Source organism: Cicer arietinum, chromosome 7 (assembly GCF_000331145.2).
Source record: "Cicer arietinum cultivar CDC Frontier isolate Library 1 chromosome 7, Cicar.CDCFrontier_v2.0, whole genome shotgun sequence".
Classification (NCBI taxonomy): domain Eukaryota; kingdom Viridiplantae; phylum Streptophyta; class Magnoliopsida; order Fabales; family Fabaceae; genus Cicer; species Cicer arietinum.
The window spans coordinates 2,962,524-2,990,148 of NC_021166.2; the positions used below are offsets into that span (position 1 = coordinate 2,962,524).

The 27,625-nt window shown below is 32.2% G+C and overlaps 3 protein-coding genes across 6 annotated transcripts; 1 reads left to right on the forward strand and 2 right to left on the reverse strand.

Moving 5' to 3' along the window:
• Positions 1-3,987, reverse strand: LOC101494407 (uncharacterized). The gene is made up of 8 exons (XM_004507884.3): positions 3,760-3,987; positions 3,554-3,672; positions 3,361-3,443; positions 2,843-2,964; positions 1,727-1,888; positions 1,379-1,475; positions 253-451; positions 1-174 (listed from the first exon to the last, which is right to left on the reverse strand). Exons 1-7 carry the CDS (start codon positions 3,950-3,952, stop codon positions 256-258), a joined length of 972 nt encoding a protein of 323 aa, XP_004507941.1. The 5' UTR covers positions 3,953-3,987; the 3' UTR covers positions 1-174; positions 253-255.
• A 942-nt stretch (positions 3,988-4,929) lies between these two features.
• LOC101494938 (DNA repair protein recA homolog 3, mitochondrial-like) lies at positions 4,930-16,723 on the reverse strand. 4 transcript variants are annotated; one of them, XM_004507888.4, is made up of 9 exons: positions 16,387-16,723; positions 16,067-16,121; positions 14,432-14,649; positions 8,499-8,586; positions 7,918-8,090; positions 7,806-7,820; positions 7,212-7,358; positions 6,407-6,541; positions 4,930-5,846 (listed from the first exon to the last, which is right to left on the reverse strand). In XM_004507888.4, exons 1-9 carry the CDS (start codon positions 16,441-16,443, stop codon positions 5,469-5,471), a joined length of 1,266 nt encoding a protein of 421 aa, XP_004507945.1. In that variant the 5' UTR covers positions 16,444-16,723; the 3' UTR covers positions 4,930-5,468. The 4 variants fall into 4 exon arrangements, with proteins under 4 accessions (XP_004507945.1, XP_004507943.1, XP_027192845.1 ...); XM_004507886.4 differs by having other exon boundaries at positions 16,357-16,721; XM_027337044.2 differs by lacking the exon at positions 7,806-7,820 and having other exon boundaries at positions 16,387-16,719.
• A 5,670-nt stretch (positions 16,724-22,393) lies between these two features.
• On the forward strand, positions 22,394-24,739 carry HSFA9 (heat stree transcription factor A-9). The gene is made up of 2 exons (XM_004507890.4): positions 22,394-22,971; positions 23,728-24,739. The coding sequence occupies exons 1-2, from the start codon at positions 22,489-22,491 to the stop codon at positions 24,490-24,492; spliced, it is 1,248 nt and encodes a 415-aa protein (XP_004507947.1). The 5' UTR covers positions 22,394-22,488; the 3' UTR covers positions 24,493-24,739.
• Positions 24,740-27,625: the final 2,886 nt, after the last annotated feature.

Here is a 27,625-nt window from a genome sequence, read left to right on the forward strand (position 1 = left end):
TTAAGCAAATACAACAAATTTTTATGAATTAGTAAGTAAATTCATTCTCAAACTTGTGAGCATAGTCAAAGTAAATAATATTCACTAATTTAATAAGTAAAAAATAGAGTTCAATTGTAGAACAACACCATATCTTTGGCGGTAGCAATTTCAATTGACTTTGAATCGCAAGACCTGTCACAAAATGATCTCGTTAGAAAAAGTGGATTTCAAGAAAAAATAAGCCCATATACTGCTAGCAAAGACACTTACCTACTAAGTATCCTTATCCTGGTGAAAGGTTTCTTTTATGAAGTTTACAACTTGCGAAGCTAGCTCATCTTGGTGATTAGTGTAGGAATGATCAGCTCCTTCTATGATATGTAATCTGTGATTTGGTATTATCTTGGCAAACTCAGATGCATCTTCAACAGATATAACTGTGTCTGAAGAACCGTGAACTGTAAGGACCCTGTCATATATTGCATGATTCTGAGATTAATAAACACTTGTATGCATAATCGAAATTATCATACTACACTGATCATCCACTTGATTAGGGAGTAAACCAAGAAATTAAATTAATATACAACTAAGTCTTTCTCACTAATGTTTTGTCATATATCACATTTCAATCAAACTCATTAATCTCTAGGTCTTTCTTAATAGTTTATATTGTAGCTTTTCTAGATCTTTCCGTGCTTCTAGCGAACTGACTATCCTTCATCTAATTTACCTTCCTTACTACAAAATTTATAGGTCTCCTCTCTACATGTCAAAATCACCTAAACCGAGTTTCTACCGTCTTTTCTACTATAAGTACTACCTCAACTCTCTCTCTCTAATGATGTCATTTATAATCTCATCTCGTCTAGTCTTTCTCCACATCTAATACAAACATCCTCATGTTGGCATTTTATTGTCCAACACTCCGTGTAGGCATTTTATAAAATGATGGATTTTCTTATGATTCTCTACCAAACCCAACCTTATTCTCTTCCTTCTCCCCCTTTTCCCCTTTCATTTCTCCTCACCCCTTCTCCTCCCAAGTACTAACATCCAAACATACCCTTAATAGAAAGTCAAACATCAATACAAATAAAAATCTATAGATAAAACGTTGTTTCATTCTTTTTATTCTTACTAGAATAAAATTGGAATTCTTAAAATAGTAGTTGAGTGTGTATCTATGAATAAATAAAATTCATTGGTCCTTTATTTATATAAATAGAGAGAGATTAAAAACAACAGAAATTATCCTAACTTTAATTGCTTCTGCTTCATAAAGCTCTTTAGAAGACCTCCAATAAGTTATGCACATATACTTTTTCAACAAATAAAGGTTGCGAAAAGAGGCAAAAGGGTGAAGCGAAAGAGATGAGACAATATTGTCCCTCACCTGCATTCTTTATCAATCTGAAGGCATGCTTCATGCATATTTGTATTTAAGCGATCCAACAAACTTTCCAAAGTCACACGGTACTCAGAAGAACTTCCTGCAATAGTAATGAATAATGATCATATAAGAACTACCTACTACAACATTCTCCCACACTATGCATATGTTTGTTTTGGCGGTGGGTGGATTCTTAACACACATTAATTGTGAAGCTACAGTTTGTAGCTTGTATGTCTTCAACTTGAAATACCTTGAAACCGTACGGTGGAGATGAACAAACATACTGCCAAACATACGCTAAGAGGATATGAGGAATGGAAACTTATGTCTGATTAAAAGATAGGTTACCTGGCCTCTTCACGTCAATGAAACCATCCTCCCTAATTCTTTCCATATAATCTTGTCCAAGGCGTTCTTCAACTCCCGCCTTCAGATCATAGCGTCCAGAGAGATTGACGACTGCTTTAACGTCATGATATTTTGAAGCATAAAGAAGCACCACTCCACCTCCTGTATCAAGATACAGATATGCTTAATAATAGTCCAATTATGCATTCAAACTTGAAAGCAAGGCAATTTGAGAATATGTATAAAAAATGAATTAATAAGTCAGGTTTCACCAAGAACAAATAAAAAGAAAATAACCACCCAGCCACCCACATAGAGTAGAAGCATAGAGATTTTTATCAATCTTACTATTCCCACTAAAATATCTAGTTAAGAAATATATATATTGTTACAAACTATAGGTCCCTCTTGATACGTTTCTCTGTCCCTTTTTATAAGACTCATTTCAAATTTCAATTATATTAATTATTTCTTTACCAACATACCCCTAATTAAGTTACATCATTTTCTGCAATTGTAATCATGAAAACATAAACTAATTATCTCTCTTGAAAGATAAACTTATAAAACAATACAAATTACCAACAAATTTAATAATACTAACAACTTTTTTAATTCCATGATTTAGTCAAAAATGTTCTATATTTATAGACGGAGGCAGTAATAGACAATTGTAGAATATCTATACGCTTGTTCAATACTAGTTCTTAACACCACTAAAATGAAAATACTCACCAAGCTCCTTGTAGCAGGTTTTTGCCAGGGAGCTCAGAAATATAACCTAAAGTTTCCTTCTATTTCAATTATATTGACTATGCTAAAACTTGTGCTAAAAGATTCAGTGTCATTAAGCACTAATTAGACAAAAGATGACACTGATTCTATATCAGAAATAACATAACTCGCTTTGTACTGCATCACTCGATGTTTCTTAACTTTACTGCCAACCCAACAGGAAATTACTTTGCAAGGACAATTCTCATAATTCTATATAATGGAGCATACATTATGAATGATTAAAAAATCAGCACCTTTATCCAAATTGCTTTAAATATTTGTCACAAACTTTCCTTGTTGGCAGGGATACTTGTAGATAAGGAGAGCAAGCCAATATACCTTTACTGTGCCCAAGAATTGCAGTCACCAAACGGTTTGATTCATGGAAATGCTGAGTTACGGCATATAAATCGTCAGCCTCTCTCCAGTAGTGCCCATACTGAAATGAACCATCACTTTCCCTAGAAGAAAAAACCAGCAGCTAAATTAAGGCAAAATAGCATGAAGCAAGACAAACTATCAAGACCATATGACAGAAAATTTAGTACAAATAAATAACTAAGTAAAAATAGAGAAACCACTACCCAATTGTTGACTCAAGGTGATAGAGCTGAAAAAAGTGACAAACAAATTGAGAGAAAGATTGATTATTTATAATTGATAGAACGAGAAAAGTTGATTACAATGAATGAAGCATACTTTATATAGTGACGGTAACTAAACTAACTAATCATAACCAACTTGTTACTAATCCTAACAAACTTGCAGCAACTACTTTTAACAAACTCCAACTAATTCTAACACGAACTTATATAAGTTACAACATCTTAATCATTCACGGTTGAAATTGAAGTTACCCATTTCCAGAAAAGTCAAAGCGGAAAGAACTGATTCCAGCTTTTTCCAATGCAGCAGCAAGGTTGACTATGGTATTGGATTCCTGAAGATAAGAAAACCAAAGCAATGAAATTGAAAACAATCGAATTGGGTACATAACAAAGGGATTAATTAATTAATGTATAAAAAATAAAGAATATGAAAGAAACAAACTTTTGAGGAGCGAAAACCGTGGCACAAGATTACAATCTCCTTGTTGCCAGAATCATGCAATATGCCAACTAGTTTCTCACCGTGCTTGTTAGGTATTATGAGTCTCTGCTGCTCAAAACCTGAAAAATGTAGTAAACAGAACAATGAACAATTATAAAGGTTTCTTTTATTCAATTAAAAGAATTTAAGGGCGTACATCACGTCACCTGGGTTTTTTGCAGAGAGAGACATGCTGAATTTGAGGGCGCTTCTGATTCTGGTTCTGGTTATTGGTTTGTGATTGGGGAGAGTAGAAAAGCGAACCTGGTGAAGAAAGAAGGAAGGAGTTAATGTTATATAAGAAAGTGATGAATTGGATGATAGCAGTGAGTGTGCATTTTGCACAACAAGGGTATCCATTGATAGAAGAGTAGCCAATTATTCACTTACTTGTTGCAAATTGCACACAACACACACTTTTGTCTTGTCTTTTTTTCTTTGCACAAATACTTGTGCTAAATTTTTTTTTTTTTATCTTTTTCTATGAAAAAAGCAGTCTAAAGTAGGGAAAAAATACTTGTGCTAAATTTGATTGATTAACTTGCTTAACCTATGAATCTTACATAAGGTAAGGTAGTCTTAAATTTTGCTAATTTCTTTATAAATAAAAATGTTAATTTTTAAGTGTCATCTATATTTGTTTGAATTGTCTGGTTTCTCTTTGTTAATTCCAATAAATAAATAATAATTAAATAATGAAAAATTCTTTAATAAAATATTATATAAAAAATGATGGTGACGAAATCTTCAAATTGACATTTTATAGTAGAAAGAGTTAGATATACAAACCATCAATTAAAATGTTGGAACATTTTATATGAATAGAACTATCACTATATCATTGTAAATTTTCTTTATCATCATTTGAATTTATAATATATCTATAGATAAAATGGTAAACTAATTACGACATTTGTCAGGTAAATTAAATATTCCGATTCTTATTATCCATACTTAGACTTCATCATTATCATTATCTCTATGTTCATGACATTGTCTTTTTAAAATAAACTGATTATACGTAGTTGGTCCTCGTAAGATAAATAGTTGGTGCAAGCCGCTGTCTTTATAAAAGGACCTTTATACAATCATATATGCATTGAGGATACACTTTTAGCAACAACAACAAAAATGTATTCTCAATGTTTATTTTATTTTATCAAGAGATAATAAATATAAAAGATATATTTATAGAAAAGTGAGCTCGGTTCAGGAACAAAATTCAATCACTTTTTTACAGTAAAATTCAATCATCATTGCCGTTAGATACACATGCATTATTACTATACAAATTGCATAGCAAAATCCTTACAAGTAAATGGTGATGACACAAACTCTGGAGTAATGACCCTGCTTCCTTACAAACTAGTCATTTACATTGTCACCTTACATGTGCTGCAGGCCTACATAAAATTACCCAAAAATTTAATTGCTGACTTGAACATCTAACCATAAGAAAGAATGATCAAGGGGTTGACTCTTCTATAATGAAGGGTGTAGTTTAAAAACTAAAATACAAATAATAACTGTTAACTGAAAATTCAGAACAGATTACAACTAAATAACTTCCATACATGTAAACATATTCTATTACAATCTGGATTGTTAATTTTTCCTCGACGGTTATAATTCCAAACTTTAAACTTTACCTTTTCTAAATACACCTTCCACTTAGAGTAATCAAACTCAGTGATGAGATTCCAACCTAGAAGTATTAGAGGCATGTATAACTCACTTCTTAGGACCTTCTTTTGACTGAACAATTTTATGGCCCATTTTATAGCCTACAACATACCTCAATCACAAGGATCCAGATTGTGGCAGGAAAAATAGAATTTGTGTGAGTCGCCGTATACTTTTAAGTTCAGTAAAAAATTCATGCCTCTACAACAGCTGCGGCATCTCTGTCAGTAGAATCGAGAGTTGCAATTTCTTCCGTAACATCTCCATCTGACTCTGTTACCTTATCTGTCTCAGGTTTAAGAATCTTCTCCCTAATCTTCATTTCCAGTTCTTCTAAAGCACTATAATTCTCAGCTAGGAAATTCCTGAGAGCATCCACACCACGGAAATTATGTTCGTTAAAGTAATACATAGAACCAGCCTTTGAAATGAGTTTGTATTTTAAGCTCAACTTTATAATCTCTGCTTCTCTACATATACCCTTGCCAAATTGAAGCTCAAACTCGGCAGTTTTAAATGGAGGGGCAAGCTTGTTCTTCACTACCTTGACAAGAACCTGGCTTCCTACAACCTGCGTTGTTAAAAAAAACAATTAGGGATTAAACAAACAATTCTTCAAACCAGTATCCGTCAAGTAACCAGTTTTGCCAATTAGTGACAAAAGCCTTCTCCCGAACCTTCTCCCAAAAATTAAAAGATTGAGATGAAATGAATAATGCTGATACATTCTCTCTTTTTATAGTATATACCTAAACACAAGTAGCTACTTGCCGTGGAATGTGGTATACATTAATTATGCATTGATCAGAACAGCTAAATTATTACGATTACTGTAAGTTTCTCTGAGGTTATAACTCTTATTCACACAAAAACTCTGAACCCTATTACATCAAAAGAGGGATATCAGCCCAGTTGAAAAACGTGACATGAACACCACTCATTTGTCTATAAACGAGATGAAGCAACTAGTTATATAGAGATTAAAGAAAGCCAAGTTCAGAACAGTACATCACCGATTCCAGCAGACTGAGTTTAGGTATTTATGTTTTTCTGAAACAATAATGTTTAAACAGGCATGCCAATAATACTAAAGCAGACGGCATGAAAGTCGAAGAACTAATAGATGACTACCTCTTCACCCTTCTTGACAAATCCTATTCTCTTAATATTAAGCCGCACAGAAGCATAGAATTTCAACGCATTACCACCACAAGTCACTTCAGTGGGCCCACTAAATCCCCCAAAAGTAGAAAGCTTTGATCTCACCTGAAGAAACATACAAAATGATTTTCATTAGTAAGAGATAAATAAGTGCATCTCTCTGGTGATTTGAACAGAAATACTTCTATCCAAAAGAAAATAGATATGTATACAAGCAACAGTTGATTATAATATCATGCAAGTCATTTACATTACTTGGCATCAAATAACAATTTAAAAAAACCCTAATCAAATATAGGGCTGGCAGAGCAAGCACAACTCAACATAAGTTTACAAAATACTGCTACATGACCGGCCAGTGCATGGCCATCACAGAAATACTATACATAATCAATTCAGAAAATCTGGAAAATAAAAGTGCATAACACACATTCTACCATATCAGTTCTAGAGTTTATGGCTCTGAAATTCAAACCAGCAAATAACCCCAACCATTTTGTTCTTTATTGTTATTTAAATCCTTCTATATAGTTTTAAATAATTTTTCATAATTTCAAAGAAGAAATACTAATGAAGAAGTTTTTGATGCTTATATCTTTGGTATCTAATCTAAAGACTTACACATAACGCAATGCCCTAAACTTTGCATTTACCTTCATACAAAAAGAAACAAGACAAATTGAAGCTAAACAACAATATTACGGGGAAGGAAATCAGCAAAACAAATTTCGAGAGGAAGTTTGACAAGAGAGTAATGAACGATTTTAGCTGATACCTGGTTTATAAAAATCAATATACTTTGAGAAAGTGACAAGGAGTGGCTCAATTTTCGAAGTGCCTGGCTCATCAACCTAGCTTGCATTGCCATGTGAGCATCACCCATCTCACCATCAAGCTCACCTTTAGGAACAAGAGCAGCTACCTATCAATGAAAATACTGCAAAAACTTAGCAGATATATCTAAAACTTATAAGATCATCACACCTATGAAACAAGATTTAACTGACAAAATACAAAGCACATGAATTAAAAACTTAAAACAATTTATTTAAGAATTTCTAAAAATTGCCCCAGAATCTACACTAAAAATGAAAACATTCTAGACAAGAAAAATATTTCAGATATCTCATTATCCCTGTACTTATACCTCCAAATTATGAGTGTCGAGTCAATACAAACAATAATTAGATATATGCATCTGCGATGCATCGATACATGTTTAAATCAAAATATTACTTAGAATTACTTAGAATACATAACTTTTATTTGATGAGTATTTTAAAAAACTAGGTATGGTTCAATGGTGATCGCCGGATCGGCTAAAATAACTTTCAAGTTGGTGAATGTGTGCCAATTCATACCCTTGTACCTTGTTTATTGAGCCCTACAACATATAAGGATATTAATACAACGACAATGTCAACATTAACAAGTTACAATGACAAGCAATTAAATTATTTCAAATCGTAGTCCATACTTACACTGTCAACAACAATTACATCAACTGAACCACTACGGATTAAGGTGTCCACAAGACTAAGTGCTTGTTCACCACAATCTGGTTGTGAGAGAAGCAAGTTCTGAGTATTCACACCAATAGACTCTGCAAGTGTCTTATCAAGGGCATGTTCAGCATCAACAAAGACACAATAGCCTGGAAAACAGAACACACAGCCTTACTTACAATAGAATATCAGCAGTAGTCTAACAGCTCAAATGCTTGGCACATCATTGAAATGGAGATGTGGAAAATAAGAAACCATGTAGAATTAAATGTCAATTTTCCAATTCTGAATAATATTTGTCACAAGTGTACTCTAAGAAACTGAGTGAGACATTCGTTAAGAAGTTCATCCACAGAAGTACCACAACTAAGCAAGAAGAGAAGTGGGATTCAATCAACCCTAAGAATGAGTCTGTGACTACCATAGGAATGATATTGATAATTACTCATGTAATGGTCATGTGCCTAACATCTATAAATGTTAGAATTCTACATCAAAACCAAAAAGCAGTAGACGACATAATATTATCCATTGCAAAAGTATTGTATAAAGATAACCTCCTTGCTTCTGTGCCTCTGCAATCACATGTAAAGCAAGAGTTGTTTTCCCAGAAGCCTCTGGACCATATATTTCCACAACACGTCCCTACATACATAAATAGTTGCATATAATAACCATCAAAAATATATATTGCACAATGAAACATCAAGTAGAATGATACAACCACTGGAATTAACAAAGAAAGGGAATTGAACAATGAATCAGTCAACCTAATCAGAATCAGAGTGATTCTGCTAGGAAGAACAAAAAGAATTTTATTGAATTGAATAGAAGAAGAATGGTTACAATAGGTCCCACGACCTTGCTGGTTCCACAACCAGAAATTCTGTTAACACCCAAAACTGCCTCAACTTCTAACAGCTATTCCTTCTTATAGTTCATTTATTCCCTAACTGCCTAACTAACTTTTAGACACGTGTTACATTAGGAAGTTTTCAACCACTAACTGCCTAACTAACTTTTAGACATGTGTTACATTAGGAAGTTTTCAACCAAACTCTCCTATTTCCCCTCTGATATACATTTCTAATAGTAGGCTTAGGGCTATTAGTCTTATCACTACCCCCCCCTAAAAGAACTAACTTGTCCTCAAGTTGGAAATCAGGAAAATTGTTTTGAATGTTTGCTGCCAATTCCCAGGTACACTCATGCTGAGGAAGATCTTTCCATTTAACTAGCACCTCTAAGTAACCCTGCTTGTCCTCTCTGCTATCCAATATGGCTTCTGGGGTCACTTCCAACTCTAATTCTTCATTTAACATAGGTGGAAGTGGTTGAGGCTGCTGGTGTGGCTTCAATGCTTTCTTCAACAAAGATACATGAAAGACCGGGTGAATTTTAGCATGACTAGGGAGGATTAACTTGTAAGCCACTGGGCCAATCTTGCTACTAATTTGATAAGGGCCATAGAAGCGGGGGGACAACTTAGCATAAGGTCTATTGGCCAACGATTTGAACTTATAGGGCTGTAATTTGAGATAGACCCAATCATCTATCTGAAATTCAACAACCCTTCTGTGCTTGTCTGCATTCTGTTTCATTTGGTTTTGGGCTTTAGTCAAGTTCAACTTCAATTCTTCAAGAATAGCATCCCTCTGAAACATTAATCTGTTGACTTCTTCTACTTTAGAAGGTATAGCTCCAGCCTTTAGTAAACTAGGAGGGTCTCTACCATATAAGGCACGAAAAGGAGTCATCCCAGCTGAACTATTGTAATTGGAATTAAACCAAAATTCTGCCCAGTGCAACCCATCTAACCACTTCTTAGGCTTAGGACCTACAAAGCATCGCAGATAAGTTTCTAGACATCTATTTGTTACCTCAGTTTGCCCATCTGACTGAGGATGATAGGAAGTACTCATTTTTAATTGAGTTCCAGCCAGCTTGAACAACTCTTTCCAGAAATGGCTCAAGAACAAGGGGTCTCTGTCAGAAACAATGGTGGTTGGAAACCCATGCAGCTTCACTATTTCTCTCACAAACACCGCAGCTACATCCTTGGCTGAGTAAGGATGTCCCAAAGCAAAAAAATGGGCATACTTAGTGAGCCTATCTACCACTACTAGAATGGTATCCCTTCCTCTAACTTTAGGTAATCCACCAATAAAGTCTAATGAAATATCCATCCAAACTTGCTGAGGAATAGGGAGCGGTTGTAATAATCCTGCAGGAGTGAGTGTCGAGTACTTATTTCTGTGGCAAACTTCACACTTATCAACAAAGCTCTTAATATCTGCCCTCATGCCTTCCCAGTACAGAAATGTAGCAACTTTTTTGTAAGTTCTGAAGTATCCAGAGTGGCCTCCCATAGGTGTTTCATGGCATTCAGCAATGATAATAGGGATTCTGTTAGACAGCCTAGAAAGAACTAGTCGTCCTTTGTAATAAAGCACTCCTTTTCTCAACTCAAAGTTCTGATGTGCCGTAGGGTTAATGATCAGATCTTGCATCATTTGCATCCACTTAGATTCTTGTTGTAATTCCTGAATCCAAGTATCTTTTTCATCCACAGATAAAACTGAAATCACTGAATACATCATCTTTCTTGAAAGAGCATCTGCCGCCGAATTTTCAGCCCCTGGCTTGTACTGAATTTCAAAATCTAACCCTATAAGCTTGACTGCCCATTTGAATTGTTCATCTGAAAATAATCTCTGCTCAGTGAGAAACTTAAGACTTTTCTGGTCTGTCTTTACAATGAAGTGTCTTCCCATCAAATAGTGTCTCCACTTCTGAATGGCTTGAACCAGCGCCATTAATTCTCTTTCATACACGGACTTTTGTTGAGATCTAGTAGACAATCCTTTACACCAAAAAGCTAGAGGTCACCCTTCTTGCATTAGTACAGCTCCCAACCCCTTGCTGGAAGCATCTGTTTCAATTATAAATTGCTTATTGAAATCAGGTACAGCCAGCATAGGTAAGTTCACCATAGCAGTCTTCAATTCCTCAAAAGCATAACTAGCTTCAGGTGACCAAACAAATGCATCTTTTTTTAGTAAATCAGTGAGCGGTTTGGCTTTTCTACCATAGTTTTGCACAAATCTTCTGTAGTAACCAGTCAGCCCTAAGAAACCCCTTAGGCTTTTGATGTTGGTAGGTGTAGGCCAAGACTTCATATCTTCAACCTTGGAATTATCAGCTGCCACTCCTTCTCCTGAGATGATATGGCCCAAGTATTCTAAACTGGACTGCCCAAAACTACATTTTTTTAGATTGGCTTTTAGATCATTCTGTTTCAATATGTCCAGAACTAGTTGCAAATGTTGTGCATGAGCCTTCATATCAGTGCTGTAGACTAGTATGTCATCAAAGAACACCAATGTGAATTTTCTCAAATAAGGTTTTAGGATGTCATTCATCAAGGCTTGAAAAGTAGATGGAGCATTAGTTAATCCAAAGGGCATTACAAGGAACTCATAGTGTCCCTCATGAGTCCTAAATGCTGTTTTTTCAACATCCTCTGTTTTCATCCTGATTTGGTGATACCCTGATTTGAGATCCAACTTAGAAAACACCTGTGCCCCCCCTAATTCATCTAATAACTCTTCAATAATAGGAATGGGGAATTTGTTAGGAATGGTAATTTTGTTAAGAGCCCTATAGTCTACACAAAATCTCCAACCTCCATCCTTCTTTTTCACTAAAAGGATAGGACTAGAATAGGGACTTATACTCGGTCTAATCACTCCAGCGTCGAGCATTTCCAATACTAACTTCTCTATTTCAGTTTTCTGGTAGTGTGGACATTTGTAAGGCCTTAAGTTTGGAATTTCAGTACCTTCTTTCAGATGGATGGCGTGATCATGCCTTCTAGAGGGAGGTAGCCCTTGAGGATTCTGAAAAACTTCCTGAAACTGCTGTAGTATTTCCTCAATCATCTCTGGAATTTGGTGTTGTTGCTGCCGCCTGCCTTGATCATTATCACACTGCAACAATAATCCTTCACCCTCCTTCAACAATACTTGCATAAGGGCACCATAAGATAGTTCAGTTTTGGTCAAAGCTGGATCCCCTGCGATAGTGATCACTGAATTCCCTTTTTTCACGGTCAACTCCATCTTACCAAAATCTGCCTTCACCTCTCCCAACCCAGCCAACCAATCTAGCCCAAGAACTAAGTCTACTCCTTTCAAACTGAAAAGATAGAAATCTTGAATTACCTCTAATTTTTGCATGCAGAATTTTAGCTTCGCACATTTCCCTTTGCCCTTTACTTTATGTCCATCTCCCACTTCAACCATATACACTGGAGTTTCTGCTACTTGTAGTTGTAACCTCTCCACTAACTGCTTGGAAATAAAGTTGTGGGAAGCTCCACAGTCAATGAGAATGACTACAGGTATCTCTTCTATGTTTCCCCTCACCTTCCAAGACTTAGTAGATGTCAACCCAGTCATGGAATACATGGATAACTGTAATGAGTTGGAAGAGTCCACCTGACTCAAGTCTTATTTTCTGGTTCTTCATCTTCCTCTTCAGCTAAAAGCAACATCCTCAGCTGTTTATTTTTGCACACATGTTCTCTACTGAAGGGTTCATCACATCTAAAGCACAACCCTTTTTCTCTTTTTTCTTTCATCTCAACACTGGACAGTTTTTTATAATCTCCTCTTGTTCTAGAACTTTCCGCATCTAAGTTTGGTCTGATGGTATTATTCACACTGCCCATGGAAGAGCCCTCTCTCTGTTTATTTACTGCAGTCTGGGGTTCCAGGGTCACCATCTTACTATAAGAATTTGGTTTATATGAGCTATAGGATCTAGATTATGTTCCACTATTCTTCTTTAATAACACCAGATTCTTCTGTTCCACTAATATAGCTTTTTGAATTAATTCTGACAGAGTAGCCAAATCATACAATTTCACTTCAGCAAGTTGGATTAGGGTTGCAACCTTCCCACCATTGATACCAACTAAGAGCTTTGCCCTCCAAGGAAATGATTGTGGCTTGCATCTTCTCCTCTGCTGTCACGCCTCTAATTGCAAAGTACCGCTCCAATTTTTGGATCCACCCGTACGCGTCGTCCCCAAAAAAAATAGGGATTTCCAATCTTCTCCAACAATTTGGATTCAGACTCCGCTGATGACTCTCTCCTTCATTCTCACTTTCGCTTCCACCCTCCCGCGAGTGTCCATTTCCGTTTATCCCCAATTTGTTGGCTATCGCCGATAACAGCTCTTCGGTTTTCTGCAACTAAGAGCTTTGCCCTCCAAGGAAATTATCGTGGCTTGCATCTTCTCCTCTGCTGTCACGCCTCTAATTGCAAAGTACCGCTCCAATTTCTGGGTCCACCCGTACGCGTCGTCCCCAAAAAAAATAGGGATTTCCAATCTTCTCCAACAATTTGGATTCAAACTCCGCTGATGACTCTCTCCTTCATTCTCACTTTCGCTTCCACCCTCCCGCGAGTGTCCATTTCCGTTTATCCCCAATTTGTTGGCTATCGCCGATAACAGCTCTTCGGTTTTCTGCATTCGAGCTTCGTTAAGCTCCAATCGCAATCTCATTCTCTCGCGATCTTGCTTCAGCTCCTCCATCTCTTGAGTCCAACTCTCATCGTTTCGTGCCATTCTTCTGGTAGAGACCATAGACGATTGCGGCAGCGATTGGTTGGTGGTGGATCCACTCCCTCAGGCACCAGAAACGGTGCTCTGATACCAGTGATACAACCACTGGAATTAACAAAGAAAGGGAATTGAACAATGAATCAGTCAACCTAATCAGAATCAGAGTGATTCTGCTAGGAAGAACAAAAAGAATTTTATTGAATTGAATAGAAGAAGAATGGTTACAATAGGTCCCACGACCTTGCTGGTTCCACAACCAGAAATTCTGTTAACACCCAAAACTGCCTCAACTTCTAACAGCTATTCCTTCTTATAGTTCATTTATTCCCTAACTGCCTAACTAACTTTTAGACACGTGTTACATTAGGAAGTTTTCAACCACTAACTGCCTAACTAACTTTTAGACATGTGTTACATTAGGAAGTTTTCAACCAAACTCTCCTATTTCCCCTCTGATATACATTTCTAATAGTAGGCTTAGGGCTATTAGTCTTATCATAGAAACTCCCCTATATCTACATAAACTGAAGAGTGAACAACACCTAATACCCAGGGGGGAAAAAATCTATGAAGTAAACTGTCAACTGAAATAATCTACCACTAATATTACCCAATGTTAACAACTACAAAAAAAATAGCCTATTTTTTTCATCATATCAAATGGAATTGCCATAGGCTTTCCCACAAGGAAATAGATAAACTCAATATGAAAATAAAACAAACCATTTGGAGACAAATAAAAAACTGTCTTGCCAACAATAACCAGTAACCAATTAGATATATTCAGAAAGATTCAAAGTTTATTTAAACGTGTAAGAAATGAGCAAGAAACTTCTTTACGGAAGGATCTAAGGATACCTTTGGAAGTCCACCAATTCCTAGTGCTATATCAAGAGCAAAAGAACCAGTAGACACAACAGGTACATCTTTTGGCCAGTCAGAGCGTCCAAGCCACATGATAGATCCTTTTCCAAATGTAGAAGTGATCTGATCAAGAGCTTGCTTAAGGGCCAAATCTTTCTTAGACATGTTTTCTTCACCTGAGTCACTTCCATCAGATTTGGAACGCCTTCTACCTTAGATATGTAGAAATGAAAATGTTGTCAACATGTTAACTTCAAATCAGCACAAACTCTGGAGAATAAAAAGATGAAAGGTCATAGAAAACTGGATCATAATTATCCGAAACCCTGCAATAATAACTATAAATCTGCCACTGATTTTAATAGCAGAGGTTGACAAACAAACTGGTTTAAACTCTTTCAGTAAAAATAAAATAGAAATACCCAATATTTAAGAATCCTCGCTAGAGTAATTACTTGTATGGTAACGAAGTCTGTTATACCCGACTTGTGCTGAGTAAGCTAAGCTGTTACTAAAGCTATTATGTATGTAGTTCAAGTGCTAAACAGTTTCTAAATTGCCGAAGTATAAATGTATCCTTGGCCTGTATTGTAAAAAGAGTTGATTTATTCAGTCTTACAGCAATATAATTGTCTTGAATTCTCTGAACCATCTAGTAACATTTTCCTTCATTTTTCACAATTTTCTTCCACACAATTGACTTGTATAGGTTCTACTTCTTGCCCAGCTTTTCCAAACGTACTTTTTCCTCCTCTATTTCTCTCCTTGGATATCTGTGTTACTATTCTATTTCCTAACCAGCTAGCCAACCCCTATAGCCTATCCTGATTGCTTTCCCGTCCTGCCGCATGGGCACAAGGTTTAAACAGTTGCCTAAGCTGATTTTTCTGTCCTGACTAGCTACTTCCTATTTGATCCTCCCCAATTCTTCTATTCGTCCCTTTTTTATTATCTGCACTGATTACAGTCGGATACCTAACAAAAGGATTAAAAGAGATATGTGTTGCAAGAAGAATTGTAAAGACCCAACGTCATTTGTGCTTAGGCTTACTGTCATGTAAATACACGTTTATCATGCAGCGATAAGTTTGAAAGTTTTCTTCTGGTTTAATTCAACATATGAACGCATCAATACAGATATCCAAATCAAGGAGAATAACCATGCTCTATGAAATGTGTATCTCTGCTAAATTCTATTATCCAGCACAATTAGAGGAATAAAGTTTGAGGGGTCACCAAAAGCACCTTTGGACTAAACGGATTCACATAAGTATCGGACTTCATTTTGACTTCTGTTAAATGTGAGTATAGTAAAAATACATGTTAGGTTACGGTCAAACAAAATTAATTTTGCTTCCAAACTCTAGTTTGACTAAAAGTGATAAAATAAAAAATAAAATAAAAACTAACTTTTGCATTAGGCTAAAACTTGCTTTACGAGCAAAAACAACCAAACATAAATCAGTTAACTTCAAATCAATTTTAAATCAAATTCATCATACACAATCAAGCTCATTCAAAATTACATTTATCATATGCCCAACCAAGCACATTAAACTAATTCCTTCAAACTATTATTTATTGGATTCAGATAGGGGAAGAAAAGAAAGTAATAAAATTTAAACAAACCTTTGGATGAAAAGCTCAAAACCTGAAAAGTGCTGGATAGTCCTAGTTTAAAACCCTGCAAATAAAAAACAATAAAAAAAAGATAAATTGATTACTGATTACCCATCAATATGCATTGGGATCCAACAAATGAGAACAACGCATAAACAGTAAAAGAAATAAATTATTACGAAACTAATGTAATAACATGTATTTGGTAACAAAAAATATATATGATCGTGATGAGTGTGCAAAAACACAATCAACTGAAAGTTTATAAAGGGGATTGTATGCTTGTAGCGTGTGTGAACCTGAGCAGCGAATAGAGAGCGTGTGTGAACCTGAGCAGCGAATAGAGAGCGTGTGAGAAAGGATGTGTTCCGAAGCAGCATCGCCATAGAAGTTTAGGAACTATGCTTCGGAAAGGGTTCCGAAGAAAAATGATTCAACAATGAAGTGTGAAGAATGAAAAAGGAATGGATATTATTACTATTATTATTATGTTGATGCATGTCATCAAGTTCAGTTTAAATGACTCGTACGGTTTAACACTGCACTTTGCTGGGGATTTATTTTATTTTTATTTTAGGGTTTTTTATTTTATAGGGCGTTTGATTTCCCTCGCTTTTCAATTCCTTTTTATTTCCATCGCTTCATGGTCGTGTGTGTGTTTTTACTTTTTGTTGTGCATTGACTCTTGTTGTCGAGTGTTGAAGAACAACCAATTGGGTTGTTTGCTCTATGTATTGCAACTAATTTACGAAAAATTATTACTGGGCTGGGCCTATCTATAAGTAGTAAAAGAATTTATAATTTTTTTTATGTTTGTTATTTTGTATTGATGGAGAAGGAATGAAGTATGTCCTTGGTGGATTTTTTAGACAGTGGTCTGGAGTCTCATTGCATGATAGCAACTACAAAAAAATATGAAGACGAGAACTAGTTTGATGGACTTTGTTAGAACAAAAAATAATTAACATCGGTGACAGACGGGCTATTTAAACTTGATAATATTTCGGACATATTAGGTGTTAGGGCGATTATGTTTGGTTCTCAATGAAGACCCTGATGTTGTTTATTCACGACGAATAAAATGGAGTGATTGTGCAAGTTCAATGTATTTTACTCTTTAAAATTCATAATTAATGTTGTATAAATTTAGATAAATACGTATTAAAAAATATAATAATTAGAAGAAAGAGAAAATTCATTTTATCAAATTACTCATTTTAGTTTTTTATTATTATCAATGTAAAGTATAATGACATTTTATAATTTGTGCACATAGTATTTATGAAAGGATAGTATAAGAAAATAATTAAAATTGCAATAAATTTTGAAAATGATACTTATGTTGAGATAAAATTATTTTGGTAAAGTGATATTTATTATGAGACGAGTGGAATAATGTTTATAATTATGATGAAAAAAATGACATTAATTAAATTATGTTTCAACGCGAATATAGATAGTGAAATTTTGTTGGTTTTGACATTATGCCCAATGTCATAGGTCGTTTTAAGAGTAACATAGTCTTTAATATGTAACTACTTTCACAAGTAGTCGATTAGGGATCTACAAGAAGGTTGCAATTGATCTGGTGAGAGTTGTAATCTTTTGAATGTCTCGTATTATGACATATTTGTTGTACTTTGAGGATTTATGAATGCTATACTCATATTAAAACTCGTTATTTGTATGTCCACCTCCATAAGGCCATCCTCGTATGTGGTGATACCTTTCAAACAATCAATTGAAAAAGTAATGTTTGGTCACTTAGGTAAGACTAGTTCACTCAAAATACTTTGAATATAAATCATTTGTCTCACATAATGGTTTCTATCTGCACTTGAATCACCCCGACAAACAAAGCCAACGACAATAGTGTTGAACGCATGGAGCGTGATCTCGACCTCTAGCTTGTTTCGTTATTCGCATTCCTCCCTTTTAGGAGATTTATTATGTGAAATAGGTGGAGGACCTGGTCATTTTTTATGGTCAGATCAGCGAATGTACTTCATTGGGGGTAATATAATTCAATTACAATGAACATTGATGAAATTGAACTATAAGTATTATCGACTAACTTATAACTACGTTCAAATTTTTTGTTCTTTGAATGAGAACGTGGTTGGACTAAAAACTTTGGAGAAATGTTAATAAGTGTTCTAAAGTTTCGTGTTAAGAAATTTAAAATAAACGTTATATATTAAAAGTACATTGTGGTTTCAATGAAAAAAAAATTATTTTGTGTTTTCTTAACAAGTGTCTTTGTGACACTGGTTTGTAGCATGACTCAAAGGTTTGTCAAATGTATTCTTAGATTTTCTATTGAGTCTAACTTATTCCACAAAATCAGATTGTAAGATAAAGATTGTCTTTCGAGCTTGGTATGATGGATGGTCTGGTCGAGTAGGCTTTACTACCATGATAGATTTTGTGTTGAACCTAACTAATTCCTATAAAACCAATTTGTATGGTGAGAGTTGTCTCTTTTTATAAAATATGACAAAACTATATTTTTATCCACGTGGGATTTGAGTTTTTTTTCAATATATTATCTAATAAAGTGTAATTCATAATTATTTTTAAGTCATAACTCAACTGATAAAAGTTGATATTGTTAAATAGATTTTCTTATTCGATTATAAGTCAAATATTTCACATTTATGCAAGTTAATTACGAATGAATTTATTATTTTTTATAAATAAATAAAATAAAAAAAGAAACATAATCCATAATTTTGGTTAACAAAATTAGATTCTTATCCTAGATCCCCGTCGACTGAAACAACATGGTTCTTACTTCTTACCACTTCTTAGCATGTACCCCACACAGCACCGTTTATTTATTCTCTTTAGTTTTTTTCGGTGAAAAAGAAGCCAGCGGCTAGACACACATTACCGCCGTTTCTTTTTTTCAATCGGCACCGAGCATCTCCATACGTACATTACACAGCATTATTTTTACAATAAACCATATTCCGAGATAATATAAAATTTAAAGTCTTAGTTGAATTAGTAAACATTAAAATTATTAAAAAATGTCATAATTTAAATTTAAATTTAAATTCAAAATTCATAATTATATTAACTTTTTTATAATATGTATTATCTTTTTTACAGATAAAAAATATAATTATATTTTTCTGTTTTATTTTAATTATTTTATCTAAATTATACATATGTTTTTTTAAAAATAATTAATTTTATTAATTTTAATAATAAAATAAGTTTTATCAATTTACATAAACTACATCATATGTAAACTATTTCATATTTAATAATATTTAAAAAATTAATAATATTATAGTATAGAATCTATCAATTTAGTGTGAAATAGTATTTTTAAAAGGTTAAAAATATTTTCGTTCAATAAAATAAAATAAATTGAAATTTTCTAACCAATCATATTGTCTTTCCAATCTCAAATCTACAATATCTAAAAAAAGTAGAAACAAAAAAAGGTTAAAAAAATCTTTATGAAATTTCAATTAAATTTATAAAAATGTTACAAAATTATTGGTTTGATTTAAAACCTTCACTAGAGTAGTAGGACTGTAGTTAGAACTGTCAATTTGACAAGTCCCCTAATTATTAGCGCCAACCCACATGTTGGAGGGGCGAAATTTTTTTATAATTTAAAAGGTCCCCAACACTTAAAATCCCTAAGGCTTAGTGGGCCTATAGGCCCACGTTTTCAAAAAAAAATTGATTTTTTTAAAAATAAATTTTGACAATTTTTTATTTATTTTTTTTTCAACAATAAAAAAATTTCGTTTTTTTTTTATAAAAAATTATTCATAATTTCTTTTCGAAGTTTTTTTTATTCGAAAAAAAATTTGATTTTTTCGATAATTTTTCTAAATATATTTTTTAATCTTTTTCGAGATTTTTTCAAAAAAATAAATTTCAAAAATTTTTCAAAAAAAAATCTCAAAATTTATAAAATATTGAGGACTATAAGTCCCCTTCTCTTAAACCCCATGAAATAATTGACCAAAATTTTTAAAAAAAAAATATTTTAATAGAAAACCTAATATTAGAGATTTTTTAATTAAAAAAAATTAAAAAGACCTTAGGCTTGAGAACTTTTTTTGACAGTTCTAACCACTGTATCCAATAACCATAACTCCAAACATATCAGCAATAATCTTAATACCACCAATATTTATTAGTAGTATGACTTATTAAATTGAAAAAATAATAGTATCTATACAGGTAAAAATATATTTTAGTTTGAGAGTAAGATATCTGATTAGAACATACAAAAAATATTTTCATAATTCAAACCATTTTAACATATAATGTGTCATTAGAGTAAATAGAATATTAAATGCAGATATCTTATTGTGAGTTAAAAATGTGTATTGAATAATAAAACGTTCATTTTGATGTTAATGCTCATACTCGATGGGAGATTACAACAACATAACGTACTACTCATAAATTTCTGCATCAAATTATAATTTGGTTTAGAGATCCTAATGTCTATTGTTCATGATTCCCTACCAGCGACAAAGAAAAATTATCAAACAAATTTTCTTGTGTGACAACTCTGTGTAACAACTATACCAATAAAAATATTTGCTGAGAACTGGCACAAACAAAATCAGTAACATCACTGATCTTAGTACCTGAAAATCCTTCTTGGCGTTCTAGGTGATGATGGAAGTATCTCAAGAGCAATACACACAATATATTTTATAGCTATTTAAGACATAATATCGAGGTAATGTTAAAAGAATATTAATCAACAATCAAGGATCACATGTCCAAGAATAATTGAAATATTTATAAAATAAAATATATTTAATTGTATTTTTGATTCATTTATTTTTATGAATTCACGAAATTGATCTTATTATTTTAAAAGTCGACAGCTTTTGTCTTTATCTCAGATTTTTAAATAAAAAAATAACGATTTGATGTATTTTAAATAACATGATATTTTAAAATATAGAATTAAATAAATGATTAATTATTCATATATCTTTTAATTAAATTACAAATATAATAAATTTTTAAAATTAAAAGTTAAATTTGTACATTATTTTATTCCGAGTTTACGACTATTAATCATTCTACATTATCATATTATATGATACTTTATTTAAACTATGTCACTCGTCATTTTTTAGTTAAAAAATTATCGAGAGACGTCAAAATTGTCAACTTTTAATATAGAAGAATCAATTTCGTAAATCAATAAAAATAAGTGAACTAAAACTATAATTAAATTAATAAAATATTTAAAAATAAAAAATAATAGAAAAAATACTCGTGTTGGATGATTTTTTGCTAAATAAATATTATTTTATTGATATTGACGTGAATCTGTTAAAAAAAATAGATGATTGAGTCGAGAGACATGAATATGTAAGAATGTAATAGTAAGTTTTTGTGAGTAAAATTAGAATGATAAATATGAATTAACAAAAATAAAACTATGTAGCAAAATTAATAATAAAATAACTTATAAAACTGTTTTTAATATATTATAAATAAATTTGATAAAGAATAAAATAATAAATTAAACATTTAAAGTAAAGACAAAAAAGTAGAAAATATATTCACTATTTTCATCGGTAAATGTCCGATTTTAGTAATCCGATTATGGATACGTTCAACAAAAAATCAATTTTAATTTCATAATTAAAATATCAAATTTAAACCGTTGAAAGGACATTGTCTATCCTATTATACTATACTTGGTTGACATACAGATTCACGTGTCATAATACCATCGTTGATGTTACACGTACTAAATGTGCTTGAGATAAGCAAGACTAAAGCATACAAATGGCAAGAAAATAGGAAGTATGAAACGTGGCTATTGGTCTGATTTTACCAAAAATAGAGAGGTGCAAAGATATACGATGTGTCAGTTTATCTAACTCTCATAATCACATTCCCTTTTTTCTTATATCGTTTAACAATTAATTACTCTTCTGTCTCTTGTTATAAGATTTAATTATTTTATTTTTAATATAATATTATTATCAAAATTTTAAATATTTTTACTATTTTTACAAAAATATAATTATTTTATTTATCATTGAACATTTATCTCTCTTTTATAATTATATTTATTATAATTAAAAAAATAAACATAAAACAAATTTTAATGAAAATGCATTATCTATATAAATTAATTTTAAATTAATATTCAATAAAAGTTGTCTATTTTTTTATATTATACCATTAAAGTGAAATAGTAAGGTAATAGAATTGAATACATAAATTTCATTAAATGTTCATTTTATATTGAAAAATATATATCTAATTAATTACATTTATCTGTGATCTATAAATAGAAACGTACGATAACGTGTAACACTTTCCCCCAAAGACATTCACATCTCCACAATAATACAGACACACTCAAGCGGCAAAACAGAGTGACACCAAATTACACACGCACAAAATAAAAAAGAAACAAAATGGCGGTGGTTGACGGTGGATACGACGGTGGATACGACGGTGAAATCGGTGGGTGTAGGTCTTGCCTAATCCCACCGGTAAAACGAGAGTTATTAGATGACAGTGCAGCTTCAATTAGTTCTTATGCATACGACGACGTTTTAAGCGAAAGGAAAGATTCAGTAGTAACTGAAGAAGAAGGTGCTACTCCAACTCCCGCAATTCACATAAAAGAAGAAATTTTCGACGACGACGGTGCTAATGCATCTTCGTCAATGAAGTTTCCAAAACCAATGGAAGGGTTGCATGAGGTGGGTCCACCACCTTTTCTTAAGAAGACATTTGAAATGGTGGAGGATCCGGAAACCGACCCGATTGTTTCGTGGAGCGCGGCTCGCGATAGTTTCATTGTTTGGGACTCTCATGAATTCTCCAAAATTCTTCTTCCAAAGTACTTTAAACACAACAATTTCTCTAGCTTCATTCGCCAGCTCAACACCTATGTAAGTGAAAATTTTCCCACAATCCTGTTAATAATAATTCACTAGGTTCATATGTTCACTGTTGCATACATGTTTATAATCTTGTACTTGGGATTATGATGTCCAAATTTTGATTTTTAATTTTGTAAAATTACTTTTAGTTAATTTTTATATAAAATAAATTATATTTAGATACTTTTATGTAAAAATCAATTTTGATTTCAAACATCTTCAATTTTATTTTACAATATTAATATAAAATAATTTATATTTAGAGATAAAATCAATTTACTCAAAAATAATAATAATTAGTGTATGTTCATCTAAATTAGTGTATATGAATGGTGAGTTTGATTTTGTTTTAATTTTACAAAATAATTTTGTCAATATTACTTCAATTCAAACATACATTAAATATGTTAAAATTAATTATGCACTTTTAAAATTAATTTTAACTCCTCCCAACCCATGGTAATATTTCAGTCCGAGGCAAAATCAATCAATTTTATTGATGTAAAATTAGTTTTGACATATTTATATTAGGTTCTATCGGGTATAATTGATTCTAACTTGAAGATCTCGCGGATTATATTCAAATATAAATTATTTTACTTTCAATTAACTTTCAACTAAAATCAATTTATTCAAAATCAATATTTTCACCACATAACCAAACACACACTCAACTAACTCAAAATCAATTCTATATATCTCTAGAATTTCTGTCTCTCTTAGAATTGAATCTTAATTGAATTTTATGAATCTGTGTATATGCAGGGGTTTAGGAAGGTAGATTCAGATCGTTGGGAGTTTGCAAATGAAGGATTTCAAGGAGGGAAGAAGCATCTCTTAAAGAACATAAGAAGGAGAAGTAAGTATAACAAACTACATCAAGGAGGATTCAATTTGATGAAGCCTAGTGTTGAATCTGAAGTGGAGAAACTGAAGAAAGATCAAAACATGTTGAAAGTAGAAATTCTGAAGTTAAGGCAGCAACAAGAGAATTCGAACATTCAACTCACGAATGTTCAAGAGCGGGTTCGACGCGCAGAATTGAAGCAATATCAGATGATATTTTTCCTCACAAAAATGGCCAAAAGGCCATTGTTTATGGAACAGTTAATCCAAAAGATGAAGCGGAAAAAAGAGGTTGATGGTACTATAGACAGTGTTAAAAGACCTAGATTGCTTGGAACACAAGTCACTAATGTTGAACAATTTGCTACTTTGCAATCTGAATTGAATGGACTTTTTTCTGAAAATTTGAACACTGAAAAAATGGAACCACCAGTTTCAACTTCTATGGAAGATGGATTGTGTAGTTCCTTACATGAATTTAGGGCATATGGTTCTAGACAAAATGTGCAAGATGTATCTTCTGCTTATCATGTTATGTCAGAAAAATTATTGGGGGAAAATTCTGTTGTTGATGAAGAAATGGATGTGAATGACTCTAATATCTATCTTGAATTAGAGGATTTGATAAGTAAGCCAACAGATTGGATTGGATCTGCAAGTGGATTGGTGGGACAAACAAGTTGAATCTCTTATAAATGCCTTTGAATGGTGAAGTTGTTCTCTAACTTTTGTAATTCTCTTTAGTTTTGTGTTCTACTTGTTGTCTTGAATTTTATAGTTTAGTCTGCTTATAGATCAACCAAAAGAAAAGGAATAGGTTTACTGTGAAGTCATGTATCACCATGCTTGTAGTTAAACCAACCTCTTATGATGTATAGTAATAGCAGTGTAAGTTGTAAATGTTTTATAGAAAATACTTGTGGTTCATGTTTCCTGTTGTATTTCCAATATTGTCATGTATATTCAATGAGTCTGCTTTACTAAGCAAACACTAGGGGCGTACAAAGGATGCTATATTGACTTTGTCGGCTATATCGAGTTTGTCGTCTCCTTTATTCAGTCTTAACATTTGATCGATGAGTTACATATAGTTATTATTTATTAATTCATTCAAGAATAATAATTTGAATAATAATTTAGATCATTGTTTTATAAATTTTAAGTTACTAAGTTACTAATCTAGTTGGTAATTTTTGTAATTTTTTTAAAGATAGGGAATCAATAATAATTTTTGTTAAAATAATTTAGGAATAATAATTTTTCTTAAAGTAATGTAGGATGGAACGAGTAACTCAGGTCCGATCTTTTTTTACCCTGTTGCTATCTTCTTTTATTTTTTTGTCTATTTTTTTAGAACACACTAGACCCAACTTGTATCAACATGGATTCGCGAAACAGACTAATCAAGATTTTAGTATGCTATTTTAATATGCACCATATCCATGATATTTAAAATTTCTACTATTACAATTCTCATAAATGAAATAAATGTTAATGACTGTTTTTATTTTTGTAATTGAGACAGTGGCTTAAATGATATTGATTCGATTAAAATATATATATATATATATATATATATATATATATATATATATATATATATATATTTTGTATTGAATTGATATGAGTTAGATCACCGAATTGGCTTAAATGATATTGACTCAATTAAAACAATTTCGTGTTGAATCGATGAGTTAGATCTCCGAGTTGTGGTCTTTCTTTTATCGGTCAGTCAATATACATTGGACTAAGTTTTTCAACTTGATGGCTGTTGCTTAACTTGTCCAGTCATATTGTTGGCAAGTAGAGGATTCTTTGGAGTGTTTTATTTGATCTATTTAGAAGGATATGAAGTATTTTATTTTGTTCCAGCATACACCTTTTCTAGTTATAAGCTTCTTAATTATGTTCACTATTGCAATTTCGTCATTGAAATTGACTCTCAAACGGCGGTTGCGTCTTCATTCAACCCCAATAAGGAATTAAAATATAACGCGATATCTTCATGGAACCTCACAAAAGCAAATTTTCTTTGACCGCCAGTTCTACCCTTACTTGCTGATTTTAATTTATAATTGGGATTCAAAGAATTTCCATTCTTTGACACGTATTTGAATTAAGGCACGCACGCAGTGACGCATTGGAGGAGTAAAATCATCCTAATTCCTTTCTTTACTTCAATTATTTTCACACCAGCATATATATACACAACATCTCATATCTTGACTGAAACTATATAGAAGAAGAAAACATGGATTCAAACACTCTTGTTGAAAGCAAATGTAAACCTGAAGCAGCGGTTTTTTGTTCTCCAAGACCGCTCTCTGAGCTTGATGCTGCTGCAACTACAATTCAAAAGGTTTACAAGAGTTATCGTACTAGAAGAAACCTTGCAGATTGTGCTGTTGTAGTGGAAGAATTATGGTGGAAAGCATTGGAATTTGCTGCTCTAAAAAAGGATATTGGATCCGCCGCTGCAATACTGCATCTGCAATCAAAGTATCCAAATCCCTAAAACTATTCACAGACAACAATGGAGAACTCTCCTATTTTTATCTTGAGATACCCAATTCAATTCATTATAAAAATAAGTATTCAATCGTAATTTTACTATATTTTCTTATTCTTGTTCTCTCGTTTTTTCCTTCTTAATCATGGATATCCAATAGTTTATACTTCTTTCCAAATAAAATATGATGTATTTCATTAAAAATTAAAATAAAATATATTAATTTTTAATTATTTTTTTACTTATATTTCATATCAGATTAGCATTATCTATTTTATCAATGATTTATGAGATGTAACATTTTATATTTTTTAAATTTTTTTACGATCTATAATAATTACTGCAATAGAAGCAAAAATTAATTATTTATCATCAATAATAAATTAATAAAATAATTTAAATTATTAATAAAATTAAAACTATTGTCTAACTTTTTATAATTTAATCAAACAAGGTTTTTTTTATATATATAAGAAATATACTCATATATGTTTTCATAAAAAAAAATAGTAGTAATATATGCTCCTCTAGCATTTAATAAAGGATGTGTCAACTACTATATTTTCAGCCTAAAAATGGTTGTAAAACTAGTAATAGCATGGGACAACAAATATTGCAACCCTTCTATCTCATTTTCTTCAAGACACGGCCCGTTTCACTGGTCAAATACATATGATAAAACTGCAATTCTGTATGACTATTTTACGTATTTTTCTGTTGCTTTAGATTAGGCCTATGTATAGCTGGAATATTATTTTCTGACACATATATATTAAAGAAAAAATAAACAACTTGGCAAAAGATTGATTCAAAACTGCATTAGATTATTAGCACTAGTATGAATTAATGTGACTTATCTCAACTTGTTAATTAGCGTTGAGAGCAGGACGCGGCGGGTGACAAGTTGCACAAAAACTACTGAATATTACTAAGAGTTTAGTTATGTAATTTTAATATATACTTGAATTCAATTTTTTTGAAAATTAGTGATTAATGTTATTTTAATATAAAAAAATATTTCTCATTTAAAAAAAAAAGGTTACTAAACATGTCTCCATAAGTACAAGTACAGTTTAATTATCACAATTTGATTTTCTTATTCTCCTCACAATATAAATATTAATATTCAATAATCACTTCAAAAATAATATATACAAGAATAAATATATTCTTTAAGGATAAATGTACTCTGAAATTGAAATTCAGTTAAAACCATTTCAATTTTATAAAATATAATTTTATGCAGTTTGATTGTTGAGCCAATGAATATTGAATAAAATAATATATACTATATTACTACACATTTTA

What these genes read in the sequence shown, in the direction of transcription:
- LOC101494407 (XM_004507884.3), bottom strand. Translation starts at nt 3,952, where the DNA reads ATGGATACCCTTGTTGTGCAAAATGCACACTCACTGCTATCATCCAAT. An exon ending in TCTCTCTGCAAAAAACCCAG is followed by an intron (nt 3,673 to 3,759) that starts GTGACGTGATGT and finishes TACATTTTTCAG; the next exon opens with GTTTTGAGCAGCAGAGACTC. An exon ending in AATTCTTGGGCACAGTAAAG is followed by an intron (nt 1,889 to 2,842) that starts GTATATTGGCTT and finishes ATCTTGATACAG; the next exon opens with GAGGTGGAGTGGTGCTTCTT.
- LOC101494938 (XM_004507886.4), bottom strand. Translation starts at nt 16,443, where the DNA reads ATGGCGATGCTGCTTCGGAACACATCCTTTCTCACACGCTCTCTATTC. An exon ending in GAATTGGTGGACTTCCAAAG is followed by an intron (nt 8,587 to 14,431) that starts GTATCCTTAGAT and finishes TTATGTATGTAG; the next exon opens with GGACGTGTTGTGGAAATATA. An exon ending in TATTGATTTTTATAAACCAG is followed by an intron (nt 6,542 to 7,211) that starts GTATCAGCTAAA and finishes ATGTTTCTTCAG; the next exon opens with GTGAGATCAAAGCTTTCTAC.
- HSFA9 (XM_004507890.4), top strand. Translation starts at nt 22,489, where the DNA reads ATGGCGGTGGTTGACGGTGGATACGACGGTGGATACGACGGTGAAATC. An exon ending in TTCGCCAGCTCAACACCTAT is followed by an intron (nt 22,972 to 23,727) that starts GTAAGTGAAAAT and finishes GTGTATATGCAG; the next exon opens with GGGTTTAGGAAGGTAGATTC.